At 38.0% G+C, this 24,479-nt stretch overlaps 2 protein-coding genes across 4 annotated transcripts in view; both read right to left on the reverse strand.

Moving 5' to 3' along the window:
• The window catches only part of FER1L6 (fer-1 like family member 6), a 122,025-nt gene extending 114,293 nt beyond the window's left edge, over nucleotides 1-7,732 (reverse strand). Inside the window, exons 1-2 of the mRNA XM_006179730.3 lie at nucleotides 7,626-7,732; nucleotides 7,436-7,485 (exon numbers count right to left, since the gene is read on the reverse strand). Coding sequence (XP_006179792.2) covers nucleotides 7,436-7,485; nucleotides 7,626-7,667 — 92 coding nt within the window. The 5' untranslated portion in view covers nucleotides 7,668-7,732. The remainder of the gene's footprint in view (nucleotides 1-7,435; nucleotides 7,486-7,625) is intronic.
• A 5,755-nt stretch (nucleotides 7,733-13,487) lies between these two features.
• FAM91A1 (family with sequence similarity 91 member A1) overlaps nucleotides 13,488-24,479 on the reverse strand; it is a 41,865-nt gene continuing 30,873 nt past the window's right edge. For 2 of the 3 annotated variants that reach the window (XM_032467788.1, XM_032467789.1), the window contains 4 exons: nucleotides 22,921-23,025; nucleotides 22,327-22,450; nucleotides 20,949-21,018; nucleotides 13,488-18,927 (listed from right to left, as the gene is read on the reverse strand). In XM_032467788.1, coding sequence (XP_032323679.1) covers nucleotides 18,742-18,927; nucleotides 20,949-21,018; nucleotides 22,327-22,450; nucleotides 22,921-23,025 — 485 coding nt within the window. In that variant the 3' untranslated portion in view covers nucleotides 13,488-18,741. The remainder of the gene's footprint in view (nucleotides 18,928-20,948; nucleotides 21,019-22,326; nucleotides 22,451-22,920; nucleotides 23,026-24,479) is intronic. The other variant, XR_004315163.1, reaches the window with a different exon arrangement.

Raw genomic sequence — 24,479 nt, forward strand, 5'->3', positions numbered from 1 at the left:
TGACTCATGCTATGCCTTCTGCCTGGAACATTCTCTCACCTTCACCTCCTCTTCCACATTCAAGAATGTTATTTCCCATTCATTCTCCACTTCTCAGCTTAGATGCACTTTCTCTAGGAAGCCTTTCTTGATCCTCCAAAATGGATGAAGTGTCTCTCCCCATCTGGGCTCCTACCCTTATCACAATATTCACATCACCCAAATCAGCCTCCCATTTTGTTATTCATCAGTACCACCTATCTGTAAGTGCTCTGAGGGCAGAATCTGGGGTGATTCATTTTTGTGGACCCAGGGCCTCGTTAAAAACCTGTATCCATAATAGGAATATTTAATAAGTGATTAATTTTTTAATGCAGCCCAATCCTGTACCATTGTCCCCGTCCTGCCCCCAAGCCGAGCTGATGGTGTACCCATGTAACTCTACCAAGTCGCTTGACAGATGAAAAGATACCAGTGTGCTCAGACCCCTTTTAACCAACACCACACAAAGGAAAAGTCAAGACCAACCTGAACAACACACAACTAACTCCTCCAAGGCCACTGTGGCCACAAAGGTGAAGTCTGAGCCCCAGCAGAGCTCCCTCAGCAAGTCTGCGAGTGAGGACTTAGGACTAAAAAGACCTCACCTCTTATTTACAAACTGAGAGAAGAGACTTTGAGACAGGAGGAGATGGCCAGAGAAAGAAAAGAAACCACAGGCTTAAGATGGCGTTACAGTGTGATTAAATAAGGAAAGGCCCTGGTTTCAGAAAATAAAAGCATTTAATATTAACCCTTTGTCGTCCAGCCCAAGGAATTAAAGGAAATTTTTTTAAATGTTCAATATGTTAACAGTGGTTATCTCCAGTGATATTGTGAGTGATTTTTAAAGTCCTCCTAGCTTCTATATTTTCCAAATTTTCTACAATGAATAGTATATATTTTCCCATCAGAATGGGAAAAGTCAGTCTTCTAAGTGCACAATCAGGCCCAACTGTCCCTCCTGGCCCATGACTTTGCCTACTAAGCCTAACGTCTTAGTTAACCCTTCAGGATTTTTTGAAGGCAGACCCTCGCCCCCAGCTCCCAGCCTGTTGGTTCTGGCCACACCCAGAAGCCTTCCTATTAGGAAAAGGAAATATGTTACTTGGATTTAGGTGGCTTCTCCATTCTTCCTCTTCTTGGTGGCTCCTCTGGGCTAGGAACCAACAAAATCCTGGTATCTGGCTTTATCCACGTCCTGGGCACAGGCTTCTGGGTTTCAGAATAATCTGGTGGGTGAGGCTACTTGGGGGTGTGGCTGAATCAACACTCACTGGTGTGCATGGCTGTTCTTGAGAGTCACGTGACCCAGTGCACTCAAAGGTGCAAAAGCAAACCATCCCACAAAGAATGGATCCATCCATCAGGCTTCTTAACCACTCCCACCCACTGGCGTGTGTCTTTACTCACTTCAATGACAGAACCAAAGGCTAAATGTTTTCAAGCCTCAAAGTCATATTCGTCTGAGAATTATGTGATAAGTCCATCTCATCTCAAGGAAAACACACTATTAAGATCATTCAGTTCTCCTCGGAAAGGGCTGATTCTGCCATGGTGAAATGTTCTATTTTCTGCTCTGACCAATATGGTAGCCACTAACTCACGAGACTGTCGGGCATTTGAAGTGTGGCAAAGCTCTCCAGGTGCAGGGCAGGTGTGTGTGGTGGTTACAAATGTCAGCCTTGGCATCAAACATACCAGGGGGTGAGTCCTCATTATGCTTTTTTTTTTTAAACATTGACAAGTTTCTTGATGTTCCTGGGTCTCAATGTCCTCATCTGTTAAATGGGTTTAATTCATTTACTTGTAGCTTCATTGTGAGAATTAAAGGACCTTGATACATGATTAGCTCTCCATAAAAGCTGCCTGTTGTGAGCATATTAATGTGTCATCCCTGCTCCCACCCAGGAGAGGCACCACGTGACGTTCATGCTGGAAGTGGTGAACACACAAGAATCAACTATGACGGCGAATCAACACAGGGGTTGATTTTCAGGGAACTCCTTTATTTGTTTACTCTATGTCACAGCTTCCCACCACCAAGAGAAGCCAGAGGCAAGCACACCCATAAACCCAGGGTGTGCAGCAGTTACACACACCACAGCACGCATGCCAGCTGGATCCTCGGGAGGGGTAAATTTGCCCTGTAATTCTCTGACACAAAACCAACAGCGTGTTTGTAGGAGTGCATGGAAATTCAAAAGAGCTGCACACCAGAGATGCAGCCTGGTGTAGATGGCAGGCTACTGCTTTGAGAGTAAAAGTCTTGAGTTTGAGAATTTGATCTCATCATTAACTAGCTGTGTGCAGTCCACTTCACTGCTCTGGGTCTCAGATTCCTTTTCTCTCAAAAGAAGGGCCTAGAGTAGGCAATCTCCAGGGATCATTGCAGTCCCCCTGTTTCCGCATCCTGGGATGAGCTAATGAGGCCAACAGGAAGATAAGCCCAGAATGGAGAGCCAGGACGACCAGGGTTTGAATTCCTAGCTGTTGGACTTCGATCAAGCTTCTTAATCTCTCTGGGCCTTGGTTTTCTCATGTGTTAAAATGGGGAGAATAAACATGACTGGTGGAAAATTTGACAGAGTGAATATCAAGTACCTCACTGTGCCGGGGCCACTGAAGAGGGTGGATGCTGTGACTATTATTAGCATCATCATCATTGTCATCATCATTACTAATAGCATCACTTTTCTTTTAAAAAGTTAAGGCCCCAAAACATTTACTGAGTAATTGTCAATAGGAATAGATCTTTTCACTAATGATTTGTCTTAAACCAGTCAATTTCCTCTTCCCATGTATATTTCCTATTACTTTTTAACTTTTTCACCTTAGACACTTTAATGTCTGACCCTTTAACTCCTTAATAATAACAAACAATATTGATTAGTTTAATTTATGAGGCATTTTACATAAATCGTCTCATGGACTCGGGTATCACCACCATCATCATCATTACCGTAACCATCCCAATTACCCTCCCATCTCAACTGCCTTTTTCATTCTTTTCTCTATAAGCAGCCAGATAAGTCTCTATAAAACAGTTTTCAACAAATCATCTCCATAATCACAGGCTCCTTACTGCCCACAGAAAAAGATTCCAACTCCTGCAAAGTACATTCAGGTCTTGGGAGACGCAGCTCCACTCAGCTCTTTGTCTTATTGCCCCCCCCTTGCAGCCACTCACATCCACATACCTTCCAGCTGTGCTTGTTCCCCAAGCATGGTCTCTCTCCCTCTACATCTTTACGTAAATCACTGCGGACTAGATACAGATGGATTGGGGTCACATGACGGTGATTGTGGTTTTATCTAATTCACTGGCAACATTTAAGATTCCCTGCATCAATCTATATATAAAATAAATAGACAATTGAACTTATTTACAAAACAGAAACAGACTCACAGAAATAGAAAACAAACTTATGGTTACCAGGCTGGGGAAGGGGATGGGAAGGGATAAATTGGGAGTCCAACAGTTTGCAGGTACTAATATATATATATAACAGATAAACAAGTTCATACTGTATAGCACAGAGAACTATATTCAATATCTTGTAGTAACTTATGGTGAAAAAGAATATGAAAATGTATTTCCATGCATGACTGAAGCATTATGCTGCACACCAGAAATTGACACATTGTAAACTGATTATACTTCAATTAAAATACATACATATATATATATATATATATAAAAGATTTCCAGCTTTTATTTTAAAAAGTAACAGATCAAGGTAACAGTCCACTGAGCCTGAGAAATGGCTGATCCCTTTAAAAATGGGGCACTCCATCTCCATTTGGCCACAATCTCCACTATTCCCTGAATGCGTCTTACATTCAGCTGACTTCGCTCATGATTGTGATGTGCTTGCTCCCTTAGACATCTGAGTTTGCAAACTTGGCTTTATGTTGTCACCACCAGAAAGGTACTTGCCCCTACACTTCTACTGAAATCACAGTTATCTCTCAAATAATCCCTCCTTTGTAAAGTTAATGTTGGTTCTCAGAATTGGAATTGATCTCTTCCTCCTCTGTCCTCCTTTAAACATGTTATTTGATGCCTCTACCTATAGGACGTAAAAGGCTTAACCAGATTATAAGCCATCTGAGGGCAAGGACTGATGTTTATTTATCTTTCTGTCCCCACACTGTAAAGATACCATATCTTACACTTTGTAAATGTTCAAACTCTATCTACTGACTTAAATTTCCTTTAATTTAATTCAATCAGTAGTTAAACTTGCCAGTAGAAGCCAACTCTCTAATATTTTCCCCAACCACATCGAGACTTGCGGGCTTATCAATGCTGATACAACTGCTTCTCACCAAAGGACTATCTAGTGAGGAGACGAAGTACTTTCCAAAGTTCTATTGATTTAAAAGTTGAAGCTCTTAAATAAATCATTCCCTAAGGACAATCAAGAGCAATAAATTTGCTTTGGCCCTGAGCCAATACCACTCCCAACTGCAGAGTATTTTGCAAGAGCCTCACAAGACAAAAGAGCAAGAAACCCCTCCAGCTCCACCCTCACTCGGGTGAGAATTACAATTGCCCTGCACCATGGTCTATTCACCAACTTCAGTTTCCTCACATAGTGCGTGTTTCTAACACATATGATGTGCCCACTGGAATCATCTATCCTCTTATTTCATGCAAATTACATTTTTATGAGTTTACCTCCCATATTTTTGGATGTTGACATCTCATAACTTCTCCCTTTAACTTAACATGCATTTTTCAATCATCTGACAGTTGATCAGGCAAAACAGATTCATTTTGTTCTGGCAAAAACAAGTGCGTCTTGTTCTCAATGGCGGAGTTGAATAGTCTAGATGAACTGTGTGGATGGCCACAATTGTGACACCAGTTCCAATGTGTGTGCGTTTTCTACACCACCAAGCAATTCTCTGACAACAGTTGGGTGTCCTTCGGTTCAGCTCAATTCTGCTATTATCAGCCTGGAGAGAGCACCAGATCCCACGGGTGAAGGGCTCAGTCCACAGGACTGCTACACCTCACTGCCCCACTTCTTGAGACACCAACTGCAAGTCCAGGCTGTCACCTGTGCATCTGACCAACTGGCTATAAATCAGAAGTTCCCATGACCCCCTCCTTGGGTTTGTAAAAACCAATAAACAGAAACCCTCAATTAAAATAAATTTGTGGGGTCAGTCAGGGGAGCTCTCATATCCTTTAACAATAGCAAAGCCCAATGGGAAAAAAAAAGACTTCCTCTTGCCTGGCAAGACTTCAGGCAATGAGAGAATGTCACAACTCAGACAATGAAAAAATCACTATACCTTGAACTCTTAATTCCCCCAGTGGACTCCCGGTTTACTACAGCCCTCCCAACTTCCTTTTCCCCTCTGTATAAGAGTCCTCCTCTCCTTGTATGGGGGCACACATGTGACTCACCATGGTTGCCACCCCAAATTGCAATTCTTTGTTGATTCCAAATAAAGCCATTTTTGCTGGAGGAATAACCGACAGTCTATTTGTTTTAGGTCCACAGGTTTCATTAATTTGCTACAGTTGCTCGTAGGACTCAGAAAAACAGTTTGCTCACTGTTTTATCTGTTTACTATAAAAGGATGTTATAAAAGATACTGATGAACATCCAGATGGAAGAGATGCATAAGGCAAGGTAAAGGGAAGGGCAAAACTTCCAAACCCACTCCAAGCGCACCACTCTCCCCAGACCCCCACATGTGCACCAATCTGGAAGTACAGTTGATTTACAATGTGTTAGTTTCCAGTATACAGCATAGTGATTCAGTTATGCATTTTATATATATATATATACTTTTTTCATGTCTTCTTCATTATAGGTTATTACAAGCTATTGAATATAGTTCCCTGTGCTATACAGTGGGACCTTGTTTATCTAGTTTATATATAGTAGTTTGTATCTGCTAATCCCAAACTCCTAATTTATCCCTGCCCCTGCCTTTTTCCCTTTGGTAACCATGAATTTGTTTTTTATGTCTGTGAGTCTGCTTTTGTTTTGTAAATAAATTCATGATACAAAATGCTCAAGAGAAACTAAATGATTGATTGGCAACCTGACTGATTGGTTGTTTGATTGATGTTGTTAATTCACACAAGAGAATAGATGTAATTTTGGGTTTCAGAACATTCTGATTTACATATCCACAATGACCTCATTTTTTCTTTTTTAAGCCTTCTTTATATAAACAAGTAGATTATGGATGCTACATTATCAAGTGAACAAACTACCATTTAATTAAGAACCCCTGAGAATTTGAACAGGACAAGAACACAATCGCTGGGGGTTGTTTGATGCCTTCGAGTGCCGGGAGGCTGGACCTAGATGCCCTTCTCATCTGCTCTGGCTTTGAGTAAAGATGCAAGTAAAGAAGAGGCCATTATTAAGACTGCATGCGTACGCTGCCTTAAGCTCAGCTCTCAGAGCATCTGTCTTCCATGTTGTTGCTGTTGCTCATCTTCTAACGTTCCGTGCGTCCAGATGATTAACGGAGGATCTGCAGTGCTGGCCTCGGAGCAGCACTGTCCGTGCCAAGAATCTGAAGCTGGACTGGGCATCAGAGGCCATCCCAGGATCTACTGCCAAGAGCAGAAGATGTGGAGACTTCATCCTCATCCCCTTTAATATGTAGCGATCATCTCTGAGCTGTGGTATTGTGGGCACATTTTCAATTTTGCAGAAATATTTGTTAAAGCGTGTAATGGGACTATATTCAATATCTCGTAATGGCCTACAATGAAAAAGAATATGAAAAGAAGTATATGTATGTATGTGTTCTTTTTCATTACACACATATATGTATATAAAGGGATAAATGCATATCTATGTATAAATCACTATGCTGTACACCAGAAATTAACACATTGTAAATCAGCTATACTTCAATAAAAAAATTTTTTTAAAAAGACCATGAGAAAAAACAGAGTTGGCGGGGAGGGTCTAGCTCAGTGGTTAGAGCACATGCTCAGCATGCACAAGGTCCTGGGTTCGATCCCCAGTACCTCCCTTAAAAGTAAATAAATAAACCTAATTACTTCCACTCGCCAAAAAAAAAAAAAAAAAAAAGTCTAAAAAAAAAGAGTGTAATGGACTGAATTGCACCCACTCAAAATTCATGTTGTGACTCCTAATGTGTGTAAAATAATGCGTATTTTAACATAAGACCTTTAGGGAGGTAATTAATGTTAAATGAGGTCATAAGGGACCATAATTCAATAGGACTGATGGCCTTATGAAAAGAGAAAGAAAAATTAGGGATGTTTCTCCCTTTCTGCCCTCCTCTCTCTTTCTCTTTCACTTTCCCTCCTTTTTTTTTTTTTCTCCCTCCCTCTCCATGAAAGGAAAGGCCATTCTGATGACACAGTGAGAAGGTGGCCGTGACAAACCAGGAGGAGAGCTCTCACAGGAAACCAGATTTGCTGCCGCCTCCACCATGGGCTTCCAGACGCCAGAACTGTAAGAAAATAATTGTTGTTTAGGACACCCAGTCTTTGGTACTTTGCTACGGCCGCCCTACAGGACTAAACAACGAGCTTTAACAGTTTTCCCCCAAAGTATCTCATAATACTTATTATTCAAATCGTGTTCACTTACCACCTCATCAGTGATTTTCCCTCCTTCCGTGGTGAAGTCCATCCTGTTCGGTCCTCATCTGTCAGAGGCTTTGTGTGTGCTTTAAGCGGGTCCCGTGTGAACCTGCTGAAGGGAATTCTGCTGACTCTTTTGAAAAGCACAACTGTGCTGTCCTCCTGCGAGTTCATTCCCTCAGAGAAAGGAGGATTCAAAAGGGAAAGAGCGCCACCCACTGGAAGAGAGAAGCCTACAAACAAACAGAAGCTACTGAAACAACCCAGGGCCGGGGCCGCCTGGACCCTGAGCCCAGGTGCCAACAATCCAGGGACCTTGGCAGTGACTTTTGAAACACCAACAATAAAAACACTGAAAGATGAAATGAAAAGAAAAGTTCAATCCGGCAGCTGTGCCCTTTTGGCACTCTGGATTGACAAAGGTGATCGAAAGACGTTCAGCAGGAATGGCCTAGGTTTCGACTTGTCTGGCCTGCCTGGGATTGAGCAGAGCCCTGCTTAGGAAATGAAGACCCTTCCTTGTTTTTCTCTCATGAACAAAACATACGAAAACAACCAAGCAGACTTGCTGTTTACAAAGCTCTGTCCTTTATCTCACGCTCTAAGAGAAAAATCACGCACTTGATGATTTGGACCTAAGAATGGACCTCTTAAGATTTACTCGGGACTGAAGTTCATGACAGTTTTCAGGAGATTTGGGGGTTGAGAAAACGTTCATTCTTGGACTTTATTTTAAACAAGCAGAACTTTCATTTTATTCAGTTGGCATTAGGGAACCGTCTAAGTTTTTGATCTTCAAGATGTTTTAAGACCATTTATTTGACAGGGGCTACAGTATATCAATGAGGAAATTTTTCACAGGCATTGAAAGTCCATTTTCAGAGAACATTTGAAAGATGAAAAAAAATCTTAACTAGGTAATGTTAAATGGAAAAAGCCTCAGGTAGGGTGTGGTTCCAAATTGCCCCTGTTTGTGTCTGTGTTTTTTGTTAAGTATGTGTGTGTGGAATAAGTGGGAAAAAGTGCTTCCAAAAACAAAAACAAATCATATTCCTTTAATATGCTTATCACCTCATCATTGACTTTTCTCTCCTTCCGTGTGAAGTGTCCAACCTGTTCGGTCCTCATCTGTCAGTGGCTTTGTGTGTGCTTTAAGCAGGTCCCATCTGAACCCGCTCGAAGGAATCTCTGAGCAGTGAAATTATAGTCAACACTGTCCTCTTCATTCCTGAATTGTCTGTGTCTGAATAAATACCACACTGCTTACTTACTCTAGGTTATAACGTATCCGGGAAGGACCCTGTGGGGTCTTCCAGGGGCAGCCTCCTCCCCCGTCTCCTCTGCGGCAGCTCCTCTCTGAAGTACCCAGATAATAGTATTTCATGCATATTTCCTGAGTTTTTCAGATGCTAAAAACACCACCAAATGCAAGAAATTAACTACTTGGTGATCAGCGCACGTAGCCCCCAGACCTTCTGGCGCCTAAGGATTGTTCACCATCAACCAAGCCGAGAACTGTGCACAGCTGATCACAGACCCCGGGCCGCCCCCGCCCCCCTCAGCGGGCCTTTAAAAAGGCTCAGCTGAAACCCTTTAGGGAGTTCAGGGGTTTTGGGGAGACCTGAGCCACTCGTGCTCCTTGCTCAGCCCAGCGGCAAGCCTTTCTCTGCCCCGAACTCCGACGTTTCAATATCTTTTGGCCTCACTCTGCGTTTGCTAACAGCTTCAGGTAGGGCATGGTTTCACATTGCTTCCGGTCTTGGTTTGTGTTTTTCTGTGTGTGTGTGTGTGTGTGGAATAAGGGGGAAAAGTGCCTCCAAAACCAAAACCAAAAAGGCCCAAATGCCGCCCAGTGTGTATCTGCCAGCAGTGACATTACAGTCAACACTGCCTTCTTCGTTCCCGAGTTGTCTGTGTCTGAATAGATACCGAGCTGCTTACTCTCTCTAGGTTATAATACACTTGCATATACCTGCTAAGGACAGTTTTTTTCCTCGGGTTTTTCCCCCTTAAAATTTCCCACTGTTTGCTCTTCCAGGATGAGCTTTAGAATCAGTTTGTCAGGTTCCAAAGTTTTAAAGGGGGGGGGGGGGACGGAAGAAAATTGGCCTTAATTCATAACTTATTTAGGGAAAATTGACAGCTTGACAATATTGAGGGGTGTCTATCCAGGAACAATGTGTGATTTTCTGTATTTTCAAGTGTTCTTTTCTGTCGATTAGTAGTGCTTTAAGTTTCTCATGTCTAGATTGAGGATTTCTCATTAAGCTTCTTGCCAGGCATTTCACTGTATCTCGTATTTATGCGTGGATAGCTGCTACACGTATTATTGAGGCTTTTGTTTGCTCTTTCATAACGACAATATAGCTGGTTGTTGATTATAGATAAGAAAGCCACTTATCACATTTCTCTTTGTTTCTAGTAACACTTCAGCTAATTATTTTGCACTTTCCTGGTGTACAAGCCTATCATTTGAAAAATAATTATAATTTTTCCCCACCCTTCTTATAATATATTACTTCTTACATTTTGTTCTGTCGTCTAATTTCGTCAGCTGCTAATTGCATTTTTAGATGTCCATAATGACGGTTTGGCAGGGGTATTTGTGCTGCTTCTAGCTTAGGGAGATGATTGCTTCCAGTCGTTCAGAGTTCAGACTGATTCTGAATTAGTTACAGAATAACTCATGTGGTATCCAGGTTTTGCCTTAAAATAATCTAGTGGTGGTAAAGGTAAGTCTTTTTGTGTATGTATATGTATGCATATAAAAGTAGTCTCCAGTTTGTGTGTATGAAACAAGAAAGGCTAAACACTGATCACTGGCCATAGCTGGGCGATAAGACTTCACTGTTCTATTCTCCCTGCTTTGGTTATGTTTGAAAATGTTCCACAATAAAAACTAATGAAAAGAAACAAAATATAATGAGGCTGAGACGATTTATGATTTTAAAAGAAAAGGCTTCACCCTTCTCCTCTTTTAAAAATTTTATTTATTTATTTATTTTCAGCATTTTTTTTTTAATTGACAGTTTACAATGTGTCCGTTTCTGGTGTGCAGCATAATAGTTCAGTTATATATAATATATACACACACATATTCCTTTTCATATTCTTTTTCATTATAGGTTATAAGATATTGAATATAGTTCCCTGTGCTATACAGTATAAACTTGTTTATCTATTTTATATACAGTAGTTAGTATCTGCAAATCTCAAACTCCCAATTTGTCTTCACATCTGCTTCCCCACCCCACCAACCCATAACCATAAGTTTGTTTTCTATGTCTATGTGCCTGTTTGTCATGTAAATAAGTTCATTTGTCTTTTTTTCAAATTCCACATATAATATAATAATATATGTGATATCATATGGTATTTTTTTCTCTTTCTGGCCTACTTCACTTAAATGGCCATCTCTAATTCCATCCACGTTGCTGCAAATGGCATTATTTTATTATTTTTGATGGTTGAGTAGTATTCCATTGTATAAATATATCACAACTTCTTTATCCAGTCATCTGTCAATGGATATTTAGGTTGCTTCCATGTCTTGGCTACTGTGAATAGTGCTGCTGTGAACATTGGGGTGCATGTATCTTTTCAAAATAAGAGTTCCCTCCAGATACATGCCCAAAGAAGTGAGTCTCTAAAGAAGAGAATCACCTTTAATTAACGGAAAATGAAGAAAATCACTTGGATCTATAAGTATTTTGTTTCTTAAGGTTCTATGTTCCATATTCTTTCTCTGGACTTTCAAGATTGCTGATGGGAGCTGGGGGTGCTACACAAAGAACCTACTTGTTAAATTACTCATGTTGAGACAAAGTTCTTATAATTAAATTCAACCATGGTCTGTTTTTAATCTTCTCTCCTTTGTGTTTCCTGACTTTTATATAAAGATACAAGGTTCTCTTGTCAAGTATTTTTCTTTCAGAGCTTATCCTTCTGAAATAGACTTCTGTGCTTGATGGATAATCTAGGTTTGTGGAAGAATTATACTCCAGATGTTAAAAATCATAAAACATGGCTAGCGTAAGAAATAATGATCATGAATATGTTCTGCCCGTTGTAAATCACTTCAGCTATATCTAAACTATTGTATATAGTGCGGCTGTGAACATTGGGGTGCATTTATCTTTTTGAATTAAAAGAGTTTTCTCTGGATCATAGTCTATTTTTAGTTTTTTGAGGACTGTCCATACTGTTTTCCATAGTGGCTATACCAAATTACGTTCTCACCAACAGTTTTGGAGGATTCCCTTTTCTCCACACCCTCTTCAGCATTTATCATCATCATTTAATTATGGCCATTCTGACTGGTATGAGGTGAAACATTGTAGTTTTGATTTGCATTTCCCTGATAATTAGCAATACTGAGCATCTTTTCATGTGCCTAATGGCTATCTGTATGTCTTCATGTCATCTGCATATAGTGACAATTTGACCTCTTCCCTTCCAATTTGGATCCCTTTTATTTCTTGTCTGATTGCTATGGCTAGGACTTCCAATACTATTTTGAATAAAAGTAGTGAGAGTGGGTATCCTTGTCTTATTCCAGATTTTAGTGGGAAGGCTTTCAACTTGTCACCATTGAGTATTATGTTGGCTGTGGGTTTATCATAGCTTTTATGTTGAGTTAGGTTCCCTGTATACCCACTTTAGTAAGACTTTTTAATCATGAACGTGTTGAATTTTATCAAATGCTTTTCTGCATCTACTGATGATCATGTGGTTTTTGTCCTTTCCTTTGGTGATTCGGTGTATCACATTAATTTACATATGCTGAACCATCCTTGTGACCCCGGGATGAATCCGACTTGATCACAGTGTATGCTCTTTTTTCATGTGTTGTTAGATTCGATTTACTAATATTTTGTGGAGAACTTTTGCATCTATGTCCACCAACGATATTGGCCTGTAACTTTTTTCTTTTTGGTAGTTCTTTGTCTGGTTTTGGTATCAGGGATCAAACACAAGCTGATCATTTCATTAGATACACTTTGAAAGCATATGACAAAATCCAACATCTATTCATGATATTAAAAAAAAAAACCTCTCAGCAAAGTAGGAATAGAAGGGAACTTCTTTAACCTTAAAGTCATCTATTTAAAAATCTGTAGGCTAACATCATACTTAATAGCTAGCATCTGAATGCTTTCCCATTAAGACGAGGAATCAGGCAAGGATGTCTGCTTTCACAACCACATTCAATATTGTACTGGTTGTCCTAGCTGGTGAAATAATGCAAGAAAAATAGAAAGCATACAGATTGGAAAGGAGAAATAAAATGTCTTTATTCATAGACAACATGATTATCTATGTAAAAAAATCTCTAAGAATTTACTGAAAAAAAACACTAATAAGTGTGCTTAGCAAAACCAAAATATACAAAAGTCAATCTTATTCTGATATACAAGCAATGAACAACTTCAATTTGAAATTTAAAAAAAAAAATGTCCAACAGCACAAAAAAAAACCCCAAAGTACTTAAGTAGAAATCTAGCAAAATCTGTACAGGATATGTATGCTGAAACCTACAAAACAGTGACCAACAAAAACTGAGTGAAGTTATAAATAAATGGAGATATATTTGTTAGGATGTCAGTCCTCCTCCGCTTGATCTATAGATTTAATATCATTTTGATTAAAATCTTTGCAGGCTTGTTTGTAGATTTTGAAAAGCTAATCCTAAAATTTATATGGAAAGGCAAAAAGAGCCAAAAATCAATTCAAAAAAATAAAAACAAAAAAAATCAAAGTTGGATGACTAACACTCCAATTTCAGCATGGCATTAAAAGGACAGGCATACTGATCAATGACACAGAAATAGAGAGCCCAGAAACAGATCCACACAAAAAAAAAGGCAACTGATTTTTTAAACCACTTTATTGAAGTATAATTTACATACGATAAAATTTACTTGACTTAAGTGTACAATGCAGTAATTTTTTGGTATACTTAGAGTTGTACAACCACCCATCACCACAATCCAATTTTACAACCTTTCCAGCACTCCAAAGAGATGCTTTATGCCCTTTTGTAGTCACTCCCCCTTTCTACCCCAGGCAACCGCTGCCGGTCTACTTTGTCTCTAGATTCATCAACTGATTTTTGACAAAGATGTAATGGCAATACAATGAAGAAAGAATAAACATATATCTCACCCATATATTAAAATTAGCTCAAATGGGTCAAGGGCCTAAACATAAAACTACAAAACTTTCAAAAGAAAGTGAAAACTCTGCACCTTCGGTTTGGTGATTAGTTTTTACATAACAGCAGCACAAGCCGTTAGAAAAATTAATAAACTAGACTTTGTCAAAATAAAAAACTTTTGTTCTTTACTTTAAAGACACGCTTAAAAGAATGAAAAGACAAGCCAGATTGGGAGAAAATAACTGCAGAACACTTATCTGATAAAAGACTTGTATTCAGAATATATATTTAAGACTGTAACTCTTAAAACTCGACAATAAAGCCCAATTTTAAAAACATGGGCAACAGATCTGAACAGACACTTCACCAAAAATATATGATTGATAAAAAAGCATATGAAAAGATGCCAAACATCATTTTTCACTGGGGAAACGAATATTTCAACCACAAGGAGATACCACTGCAACAGGAGCCCTCATTCATTGCTGGTGGGAATGCAAAATGGCAGTCAGTGTGGAATACAGTTTGGCAGTTTCTTATAAAGTTAAATACACACTTACCAATGACTCGGCAATGCCAGTCCTAGGGTAGTTACCCAAGCAGAATGAATTATATACTCTTACTAAAACCTGCACATGAATGTTAAATGATAAACCTTGATACATCCATACAATGAACTATGCAGCACCAGAAAGGAATAGAGCTCTTGATTCACACAACATGGATGAATTCAAAGTGCATTTTGCTATGCAAAAGAGGCCAGACTCAAAAGGCTACAAATTGTACGAATCCACCGTTTATATGATATTCTGGAGAAAGCAAAAGTATAGGAATGGAATAGGTAAGTGGTTGTGAAGGCTGAGGTGAAGAGTTGAAGGGCTGGGTACAAATGGGAATTTTTAGGGTGATGGAACTGTTTATATAGTACTGAGGTGGTGGACCCATGGCTATGCACTTGTCAAAGTCCATGCGCAGTGAATTTTACTATGTGAAAAAAATCAAGGATGTATGTCAACATCCTAGATGGAATGCAGAGTGTGACAAATGAATTTGTTTTACAAATGTGTGTACCTATACATTAGGTTGATCAGCACACATATTTACAACACATGTGTGTACACTGCTCTCATGTATGTATACTGCTTTTAGCTCATTCCACTGAAAAGGTGTAGATGCAGCAGCAGCAAGCACGCCCAGCACCCCAATCTTGGTTTCCACCTACCATTCTCCAATGAAAGGAATCAAGGCTCCTTGGAGAAATAGCTAATTCTAGGGCTGGCATCCAGATAATACTTGCAGTGCTAGAAAGTAAGATCATGGTCTTAAAAAAAAAGATGAGGGTTGTCAAAAGGATTTAGGAGCTAACTTCAAAGAGCTCCCAATAGCTAAAGCTAAAACCATTAGCACAACTAAGTAACTGTATTGGACTTCAACCCAAAGTATAAAATAGCCATGACTGCATTTTCATATAAATGATCAAAAAATAGGAACAAATCTTTAAGAAAATTTCTGAAGAATATGTATAGGTACTGCCCCTTCCCCTTGAGTGTGGGCTACAGTCAGTGATTCACTTCTGAAAAAAAAAAAAAAGAATATGTACAGTGGGAAAATGGTAACTGTGCAGTGGAAAAACCTAGCAGACACTTTAATCAACAAAGGAACATCACCAGTAATGCCTATTAGTGTCATGTACCCCGTGACATGATACAGTGTGGAAGGGCACATCACCTCATGCTATCCTTTCTGATAAAGCATCACCTCAAATTTAACCGTGATAAAACACCAGATAAACGCACACTGAGGGACATCCTACAGAATAAACCAGTGCTCTTCACAGTGTCGAGGTTATGTAAGACTGAGACACTGTCACAGCTTGGAGGAGATAAGAGGCAGTGATGACTAAATAAAACGCAATGTGGTATCCTGGACGGAGCCAAGGACCAGAAGGAGAACATTAGAGGAAAAATGGGGAAAACCAAATAGTCTGTAGTTTAATAAACAGTAGTGCACCAATGTTAATTTCTGTGTTTTGACAGATGTGCCAAAGTTTGCATGAGGTGTTAACATTAGGGGAAGTTTGTGGAAGGGTATAGGGAACACCTCTGGACTACCTTTGCAATTTTTCTTCTCATCTGAAATTATACAATTAAAAGGTTATTTTAAAAAAAGTATAGGAAAGCCTCAGCACTGAAAGCATGCCTGTATTTAAAATTAAGAAAAGGACTTACTGAAGATTATACACATTCTCACAGTAACTTGATCAACACCACAGTTTATTTGTAAACATATATGTCAATAATCAAATTGACAACACTTTATACATTTCATTGTATAATATTAACATACCAGAAAAAAATTCACTGTACTCAGTAACAGTTTTGGTATTTTAAAATCTTTAAATACAAACCGTATTTGAAACACTGAACATAAAAGAGAAACACGGATGGCAAAGAAACCTAGAAAACAAGAAAAAGAAACTGATATTCCCCCCAAAAAAACAAATGTACAAAATCATCTGATTACATTAGAAAGGAAACAAGGAAATCAGATGATCATATATTTTTTTAATGACAAAGTTGTATTTTCTTTAGATCCACGTGAGAGATGAAATTATACCATACTAAATTCTATGCCCTTTTTAATATTTCTTTTTTCTCTTGGTTTCTAAAGTTTGCCAATGTTTTAAGCCACATTAAGGGCTGAGAAGCTAGGGGAGGTAGCACAAAGCCAAATGAAATTACTTTAAGCATATGCAGAAAAACTGGATAAAAATTCTTTCATAAATTTTCTTTGGCAAATAATAAATTCTGTAATTTACCTTTTTGTTGAACTGGATCAAAGCGTAAAATTTAAGAACGCATCTTTACATAAGTTAATGTATGCATGAAACAAAGCCAAATTCACAGAGTAAAGCACAAAAGTGGCATTCATTTTGCTAATAGCTCTAAAAATCAGCTTCTTCCTCCTTAAAAGTATGAGAGGTCTTCAGCTGGGAATCAGAATCTTTCCTCATTCACATGAGAAACCAGAGTTGACCACAGGTTTTTTCAGTACTTTCCCTAAAATTCATGATCATTATTAGGTTCTAATTCTTCCTTTATCTCTCAAAGGAAGTATAGCAGCAAATCACTCCCATATTTTAAGTTTTAAATTCACCAACAACTGGGTTCACTACCAACAACTACAAACATTTGATTCTTTATTAGTGTATGTCATTACCGTAGGCTTAGCTTGTTAATACAGAAATAAATAAAATAACTACAGTTAATCTGAACAAAGCAAATGAAAATGAGATTAAAGAGCCCTGATTAAATGAAATACTTACAGCATTCAGTTGAAAAACTGTAAAAGTTACATACATACCTAATAGCACTAGGAATGTACAATATCAATTATTGGAAAAATAAATGAGTGATTCACAGTCATAAGAAATTTTAATATTAGTATGTATTTTTCCTTTTATAGACAAACATTTATAACATACACTTGGTTTCTACTTCATATAAGACAAAGTAGAAAACTAGACATTACTGCATTTACCCCAAACACAACACTGACTGTGCCAAGGTAACCTGCTCCAAAATATTCAATTCAATAGGTAGGCCATGGTACTGAATGCATGGTTATGTTAACAGTTTTAAGAAAGGCATATATTTCCAGAAGTATGTTAAATACACAAATGTCAGTTCTATAAATAACAAAAATTATCAGCAAAAATGTTTAGGTTATAACATTTCCAAATTTTCTAATGCTTTAAGTGTTTTAGATATATGTTGCCTGACCAGTTAGTTTGGTTACAGTTTTAAACTAGCAAACCATTATCCTATGAGAAGAGCTAAACTATAACACTGCACAAACTTCCCAAGGAAGAACCTGAAAAATCTAAAAAGTGATTCCAATTATTCTAATTAACATTTGAAATACTAAAAGGATCAATGACTTAAGAAACATTTTGAAATTACTCAATTTTTCTTTATATTTCCTCTAAGACTAGTCACATAAATTTAAGATCCAGATTGCCTAAGAATGTCCTCACAGGCTTATCACTAAAGTGTTCTGATCAGAAGACACAGCCTTAATGTCTCTAATATGTAATTCTAAGCTAAAATCAAAACCCTTGGTTTGAAAACATAAATCCAATTCATGGGTAAAGCTACTGAACAAAAAAGTCAATCAGGGTGAAAACGTGCAGCAGCCACAACTGCAAGAGTGGAAAATAAATTCTACTTTTCCATAAAGACTATGAAAATATAAAGTCCAAAGTGAGTGATAACAGAATTCCACATAGAAACACTGTTTAAAAATAGAATATTTTCCAAAGCTTATGAGATGTCAATGTATAGTCATAGTCTGAGTTAAGACCTTACAAATCAAGGTTAAGCTATACATAACTATGTGATTTACATACCTTCAGTAATGTTCAACTGATATACATAATTTACAGACATCCACAGCAATTCTTAATGCCCCATCAGATCATCTCTCAATAATGGATGTTTACCATTTTATAGTTTTGCTACTTTAAATACCGAGAAGCCTTTTCAGAGGAAGAGTTCCACCTCTTCCCATGATCCCCTAGAGAGTAGGTAACAAAATATAAAATTAAACAAGATTTATGTTTGATAAACTAACATATAAAATTACCATTGCAATATTCATAGTGACTGCTTATAAACATAACAGTCATCATAAAGCCTATAAAGTATATCCTCGGTTTTATAAAAGAAACGCAGATTGTCTCAAGGTAAAAAATACAGTGCAGGCTGCTAAAAAGCTCTTTGTTGCATTAGGAGGTGCAGTAATGAGGAGAACTTCAGAAAACATGAACATGTTCCCCAAACTTCTAACATCAGTTAAGCGTGAATTGCACTGCAGCAGCAGGGTGCTTTTTAGTGGCTGGCACTATAAAGCTAATGTTAAAAAAGAAAAAAGGCAGAAAGTGTGAGCAACAAGTGGTAGAACCAAATTATTGCACATGGAGATTAGCAGTAAGAAGTGAGGAAGGTGACCGCCCACTCCATTCTGTTAAGATGCCATCTTTAAATATTAAGTTCTTTGCAGGAAGTGGAACTCCCATGTCAGCACAGGATGACTGTGAAAGCAAACTTGAAAAACTGGCCTCAGTGTGAATATCCAGTGTTGAAGCACCTTCCTAAAGGGTCAAGAAACAAGAGAAAGAAGTCTATATTCAACAAGTTACCAAACAAATTAATGTTGCTAATGAGAAATCTAGACCTTGATTACCTAAGAAAGTTTACGGAATGCTAAGCACTACAGAAGTTGCAAAGATCTATCTCACAAACCCCAAATAATCAATGCCAGGTATTAACAGACGCAAAATGACTAATGCAAGTCAGACTATGGTAAGTGCTTTGAAATAAATAGAAATAATGGGCTATGAGACTATAGGGATAAGACGATGACAATCTCTAAAAACACTCACACATCATTTAGCATCAGAACAAGCTGCCTGCTCCTAGGGCTCTCAGATTCACAGATTCAGCACAGACTTCTTCCCAGAACTCCAGGCTCAAACCTCCACCTATCTGACATCTGTCCTTGGATGTTTCACCATAAATTCCACACTTAGCACGTCCAAAACCAAACTTTCAAATTTTTCCCCCAATGGCTCCTCACCAGCCCTCCCTACTCCACACATCAAGCTAGCCAAGAAATATGAAAATCATTCTTCATTCTTCCCTTCCTCACCACACCCGCCATCTTTCCTCACATGTAATTAACCACCAAGTTCTGTCAATCTCCCTCCAACACGTATCCCAATGAGTTTACTTCATTCATTTACCACAGCCACCACCATAGTCAGGGCCAATGGTCTCCAAAGAGGAGGACTCGCTCCAAAGTAGGGTGTAGTAACAACCTTTAAAATCTCATATATACTTATTGCATCTGATAAAATTCCTGTTCTTGTGTTTTATAATATACATAATTTATTATATTATTACATGTATAACAGTATATACATGTAATAAACAAACCTTTATTATAGATATAGGCACATTTTTTTAAAAATGAAAGTGTGTTCAGCCACCAGCATCTCTCACTTGGACTATTACAAGGGTCTCTGAATTGATCTTGCTTCTATGCCTGTTTTTAATCTATTCTCTAAACGGCAACTAGCCTTTTAACAGTCAATCAGAGATAATGGCATTTCCGTGTTAAAAGTCTTTAATAAAGTTTTTCTTTGCACTCAGCATAAAATACATATTTCTCACCACATTCCTGAAGGCCCTGTACCCTCCCCCTCTGCAACCCCACTTCTCGCCACCACCCCACTTTCACAAGGTTTCTGCCCCGCTGGCCTCCCCTTGTTTCCCGCGTGCCCAGTGTCTTCCTGACACAGGACTTCTGCGCCTGTTCAACTTGGCCTGGAATACTCTTTCCCATCCTGGGAAAGGCTTCTGTGAATACATCATCTCTACCTATTTAAATTAGGTCTACCTTTGGATTCTATCAGATTTGAAGGGATATGGCTCCTTCAAAGCACTTAATGAAATCTGTGATTATTTGCATATTTCAATGTTTACTTGACTGTTGTCTCACACAACACGTAAGCTTCAGTTAGTGTTAGTGTCTTAAACATCACTGTTTCCCCAGCACCTTGGTAAAGGGTATGGCATAGGGTCAATTCAAGTATTTACTGAAAGAATGAATGAAACCAAACTCCAATTTTATTTGGATTTCATAGTGTTAGAACAGTTATACTGAACAGAAATATTCTATTCTAAAAGTTTATCTACAAATCAAGTCTAGAGTATCCTTTCTTTCCTTGGGGGGAAGGTAAAAGGTCTAGAGCACTAGCTTTCACTATCACAACAGACAACCCCCGTCAGCAACAGAGAATCGCTACTTATTAATGGAAGCGTACTGACCCAAGAACCAGCGCCTAGCACTGTGCATGGTCCATAGCAGATGCTTAATTCATTCTGTTTAATGAAGCACCAGGACAGAACAAACAGTCCAAGCTTCAGACCCTGAAGGCCTGGCCAGTGAAATCACATACAAGTCAATTAACTTCCTGAATCTCAGCATCTTCATTTATAAATTAAAAATAATGCTCATTTCATGCCTTACTGCTGTGGAGACTCAAGACAAACATGGAAGTGTTTTGCATACTATGAAAGTTCAATTCAAATACCATTTGGGTTTTGTTACCTGGAATGAGTGAACAAAGTTAAGGACTTGTAGAGACAGTTTTCTACTGGAATGTAAGAGGTTTTGAAGGCTGAAAAGAGGGGGAAAAGTTTAAAACAATACATATAAAAATATAATGACAAGAACTAGTATCTCACAAGAGTTTAATTTTAGCAATTTAAATGCATTTATATATGTATATACATCTTGATTAATCACAAAAAATTTTAGAAAACAGCTTCAATGGTTCTCGTTAATGAAATTTTTGCCTGTTTTAATAATGGAGCGTAACAGTGCATAAAAATACTATTTTGAAATAAAATATCAGGTATAACCAAAACCGGAAAATTATTATTAAAAGAAAAAGTTTAAACTATTACAAGTATAAATGTTAAATATAAGATAGATAACTTTTAAAATGAAAATTTAGGCACTCTGAAGGATGGTAATTATGATACAAACTTCAAATACCCAAATTAATTTAAAAACACATCCTGATAAAAAGTCTCACAGATCTAACAGACATCAGTCCACCTAAATTTTTTTCAAATATGTAAATTGGTGACAATTATAGTGGCAAGCATTAAAGCTGCATAGTATTTCTACATTTTTATTCATGTATGTTATTCTCAGAGGATGGTTATTAAAATTTTTTGTCAGTTGAGTACTTTTAATTTTCTGACATAAGCTACATTAAGCCAATTAAATGAATTATTTATTATCCAACTTTGTTTTCCCAAATTAAGATGTCAAGGAGATCTGTGGATATCACCTCTCCAAGCCACTCACCATGACAATGAGATTCAAAGATAGTCTCTTTAGAAAGTCTCAGGACCTTTACAACACTGCCTCTTAGCAACTGCTCCCAATGGGATCAGAGTTGGCATGAGATAAAACTACATGTCTTTTCTGTTAATACATGCTCATTTTAGAAAATGTGGAAATTGAAGAAAATTTAGAAACCCAGCCATAATTCCACTATAGGAGATAAGCACTATCCACGTAACATAACTTGAGTGTATATATGTTGTGAGAGAAGTGCACAAATTTTTAAGAGACATTTACATATTTAGATGTTAAATGTTTTACTAGGTTCATACAGTCACATAAGCATGCCCATTTTACCACACCCTCGCCAAATCTGGGCGACTAATCTGGGCAATTACCAAAGCATGTGTGCAAAAGGTTTGTATGTGCCTAATTTCTGATGTACTAAAAAAAACTTTAATTTTGAAAAATACAGCAAAATCCTTAAATTAGCTATCTTTATTCAGTCAGCAAATACACAAAAGGTGATTGCTATGATCATGTGTGAAATAAGAGAAAGTAAGATATAACTATTACTGAGAGCTTAAAAAGTCTTAAAGGTGAAAAGATGACAACGAATACAAACCCTCACCTCTCTTTTCTGCAAAGGCCATGTGTAGCAATTTTTCTGCAGACTTTCTGGTTTAACTCAGAACTAAACAGTGGAATTCCAAAGCACAGCTCTAGAGGAACCCAATCTGCTTCTGTTGTGGCAACTACAAAAGGAAATATAAAGTTATTAATCACACACATATTTATACGTTATTATGTTTGACCAGGGTTTCTTAAAAGAGATCTAGAGATTTTCATGTCTCCTAACCTCACTGACATCCCCCAGTAGGCTTAGCAGGGGAGAGGACTCAGGGGGGAGTCAATGACTCTCTGAAACAGAAAAGAATATTTTTTGAGTATATATACATGCTTCTAGGAAGAAGGCACAGCTTTTATCAGATGCTCAAAGTGGTCTTTTACCAAAAAAAAAAAAAAAATTAAACATTAATTTCAGCTCATATTTTTAAGATACTTTAATTATTATTCTAAATATATAAAAAATATTTCCTAGAAAATACTTATTTAAGAGTCTCTTATGGATAATAAGAACAGACAAATGACATCCAAATGATTTAACAAAAGAGTTAAACCTCAGAAATTAGTCTGAGATTGCAAATAGTTTTAAAAATCTTACCAGAGTTTTGCTTTGTGGTTGAATCTACAGTTGCTTCCTCAATGACCATTTCAAATGACTCTGTACTCCCATTTACATCTGAGCCAGAAGCCAAATCAGGTTCTCCTTATAAGTAAAGGGCATACACAATATTAGGATTCTAGTAGTTGGCATAAATTGTCAATAAATCAATCCTAACATAAAAGACTTCAGGCAACAGAAATGACAATGGAAAACAATGAACAGTCTTTAGCCTAAAGCAGTGGTTTTCAACTGGGGGGCAATTTTGTCCCCCAAGGAACATTTGGCAATGTCTGAAGACACGTCTGGATGCCATGAATGGGGACAGGGATGCTACTGCTATCTAGGGATCCTGAACATCCTACAATGCACAGGGCAGCCCCCCCACAAAGAGTCATCCAGCTCAAAATGTAAATAGTATCGAGGTTGTGAAATCCTGGCCTAAAGAAGCAAAGATTCAAAAGGCAGAACACAAGTTCAGACTTCACTGAGATCTCTACTAACGTCGTGTCTATCCCCATGGAAATATGCAGTCTGACTACATCTTTCCTTTTCAAAATACTTTTTTGACTCCCTGTATCTTTCAGCAGAAAAAAATCACACCAAGACTTTCTAGATCTCACCTACAACTTCTCTGCTTTCATCTATTACTGCCCAACAAATCTTTCTTTTGGCCAAGATAAGCTACTTCATCGCCTGATTCCCTCTGCCTGAAAGGCTGCTATCCTCCCAACATCATTTTTCATGTAGCTAACTCCTCACTTTTCAAAATGCAGTTCAAACTTTACCTTTTCTAAGAGGCCTCTCTGATAGCTCAACTTGGCTGGGATATGCCTTCTCTCTTCTATTTTAGCACTTCAAAAAGCAGACCCTCTCTCAGTCTTTTAACACTACACAGTAGGCTGACTCTCTTGCTTGGATTTCCTGCTAGGATTTTATTCCTCTGGTCTTAAGAATATAAGTATCTCCAGCACCTGGGGAGGTATTACATAAATGTGTGTGGAACAAATGAAATAAAATGACAGCTATGGTAGACATTCTTTGAAATGACTGCCTAACCCACAGTCCTCTTCTCTAAAAAAGTTCCTGTGATACTTGGCAGTCAACTGTTGAAAGTAACCCAATTCCTCTGGCCCAAGGAAAAAGAACTAGGAGTGGATATCTAAGGGAGCCATCCAATCCACTGGATGGCCAGCAGTCAGTCAAATTTCTTCAGGATTTCAAACTAAGGTTTAGCAAATAGAGTCAATCAATGAAAGGACACTTGAATTGAAAGGTTCCCTAGAATGATGGACCAGAGGGGGCACCATGATAACCAAAGCGACATACAAGCCAAAATTATGCAGAAAAAATTAGTAAGCATGAGAAAGTGATTTGAAAATGAGTTTTTAAATTAAAAAGAAAGAAAAAGGTACCTAAGGAAAATCAGCAGCAGTAATATGCAGGACAGGTTGGAGACAGAAATGAGAATGAGGCCAGGAAGGTTAAGCAGGAAATGGTCGCAATAAAACATGTTTCAAATATCAAGACTCAGACTAGAATGGCAGTTACAGAGAATT

The sequence above is a fragment of the Camelus ferus genome, chromosome 25, assembly GCF_009834535.1.
Source record: "Camelus ferus isolate YT-003-E chromosome 25, BCGSAC_Cfer_1.0, whole genome shotgun sequence".
Classification (NCBI taxonomy): domain Eukaryota; kingdom Metazoa; phylum Chordata; class Mammalia; order Artiodactyla; family Camelidae; genus Camelus; species Camelus ferus.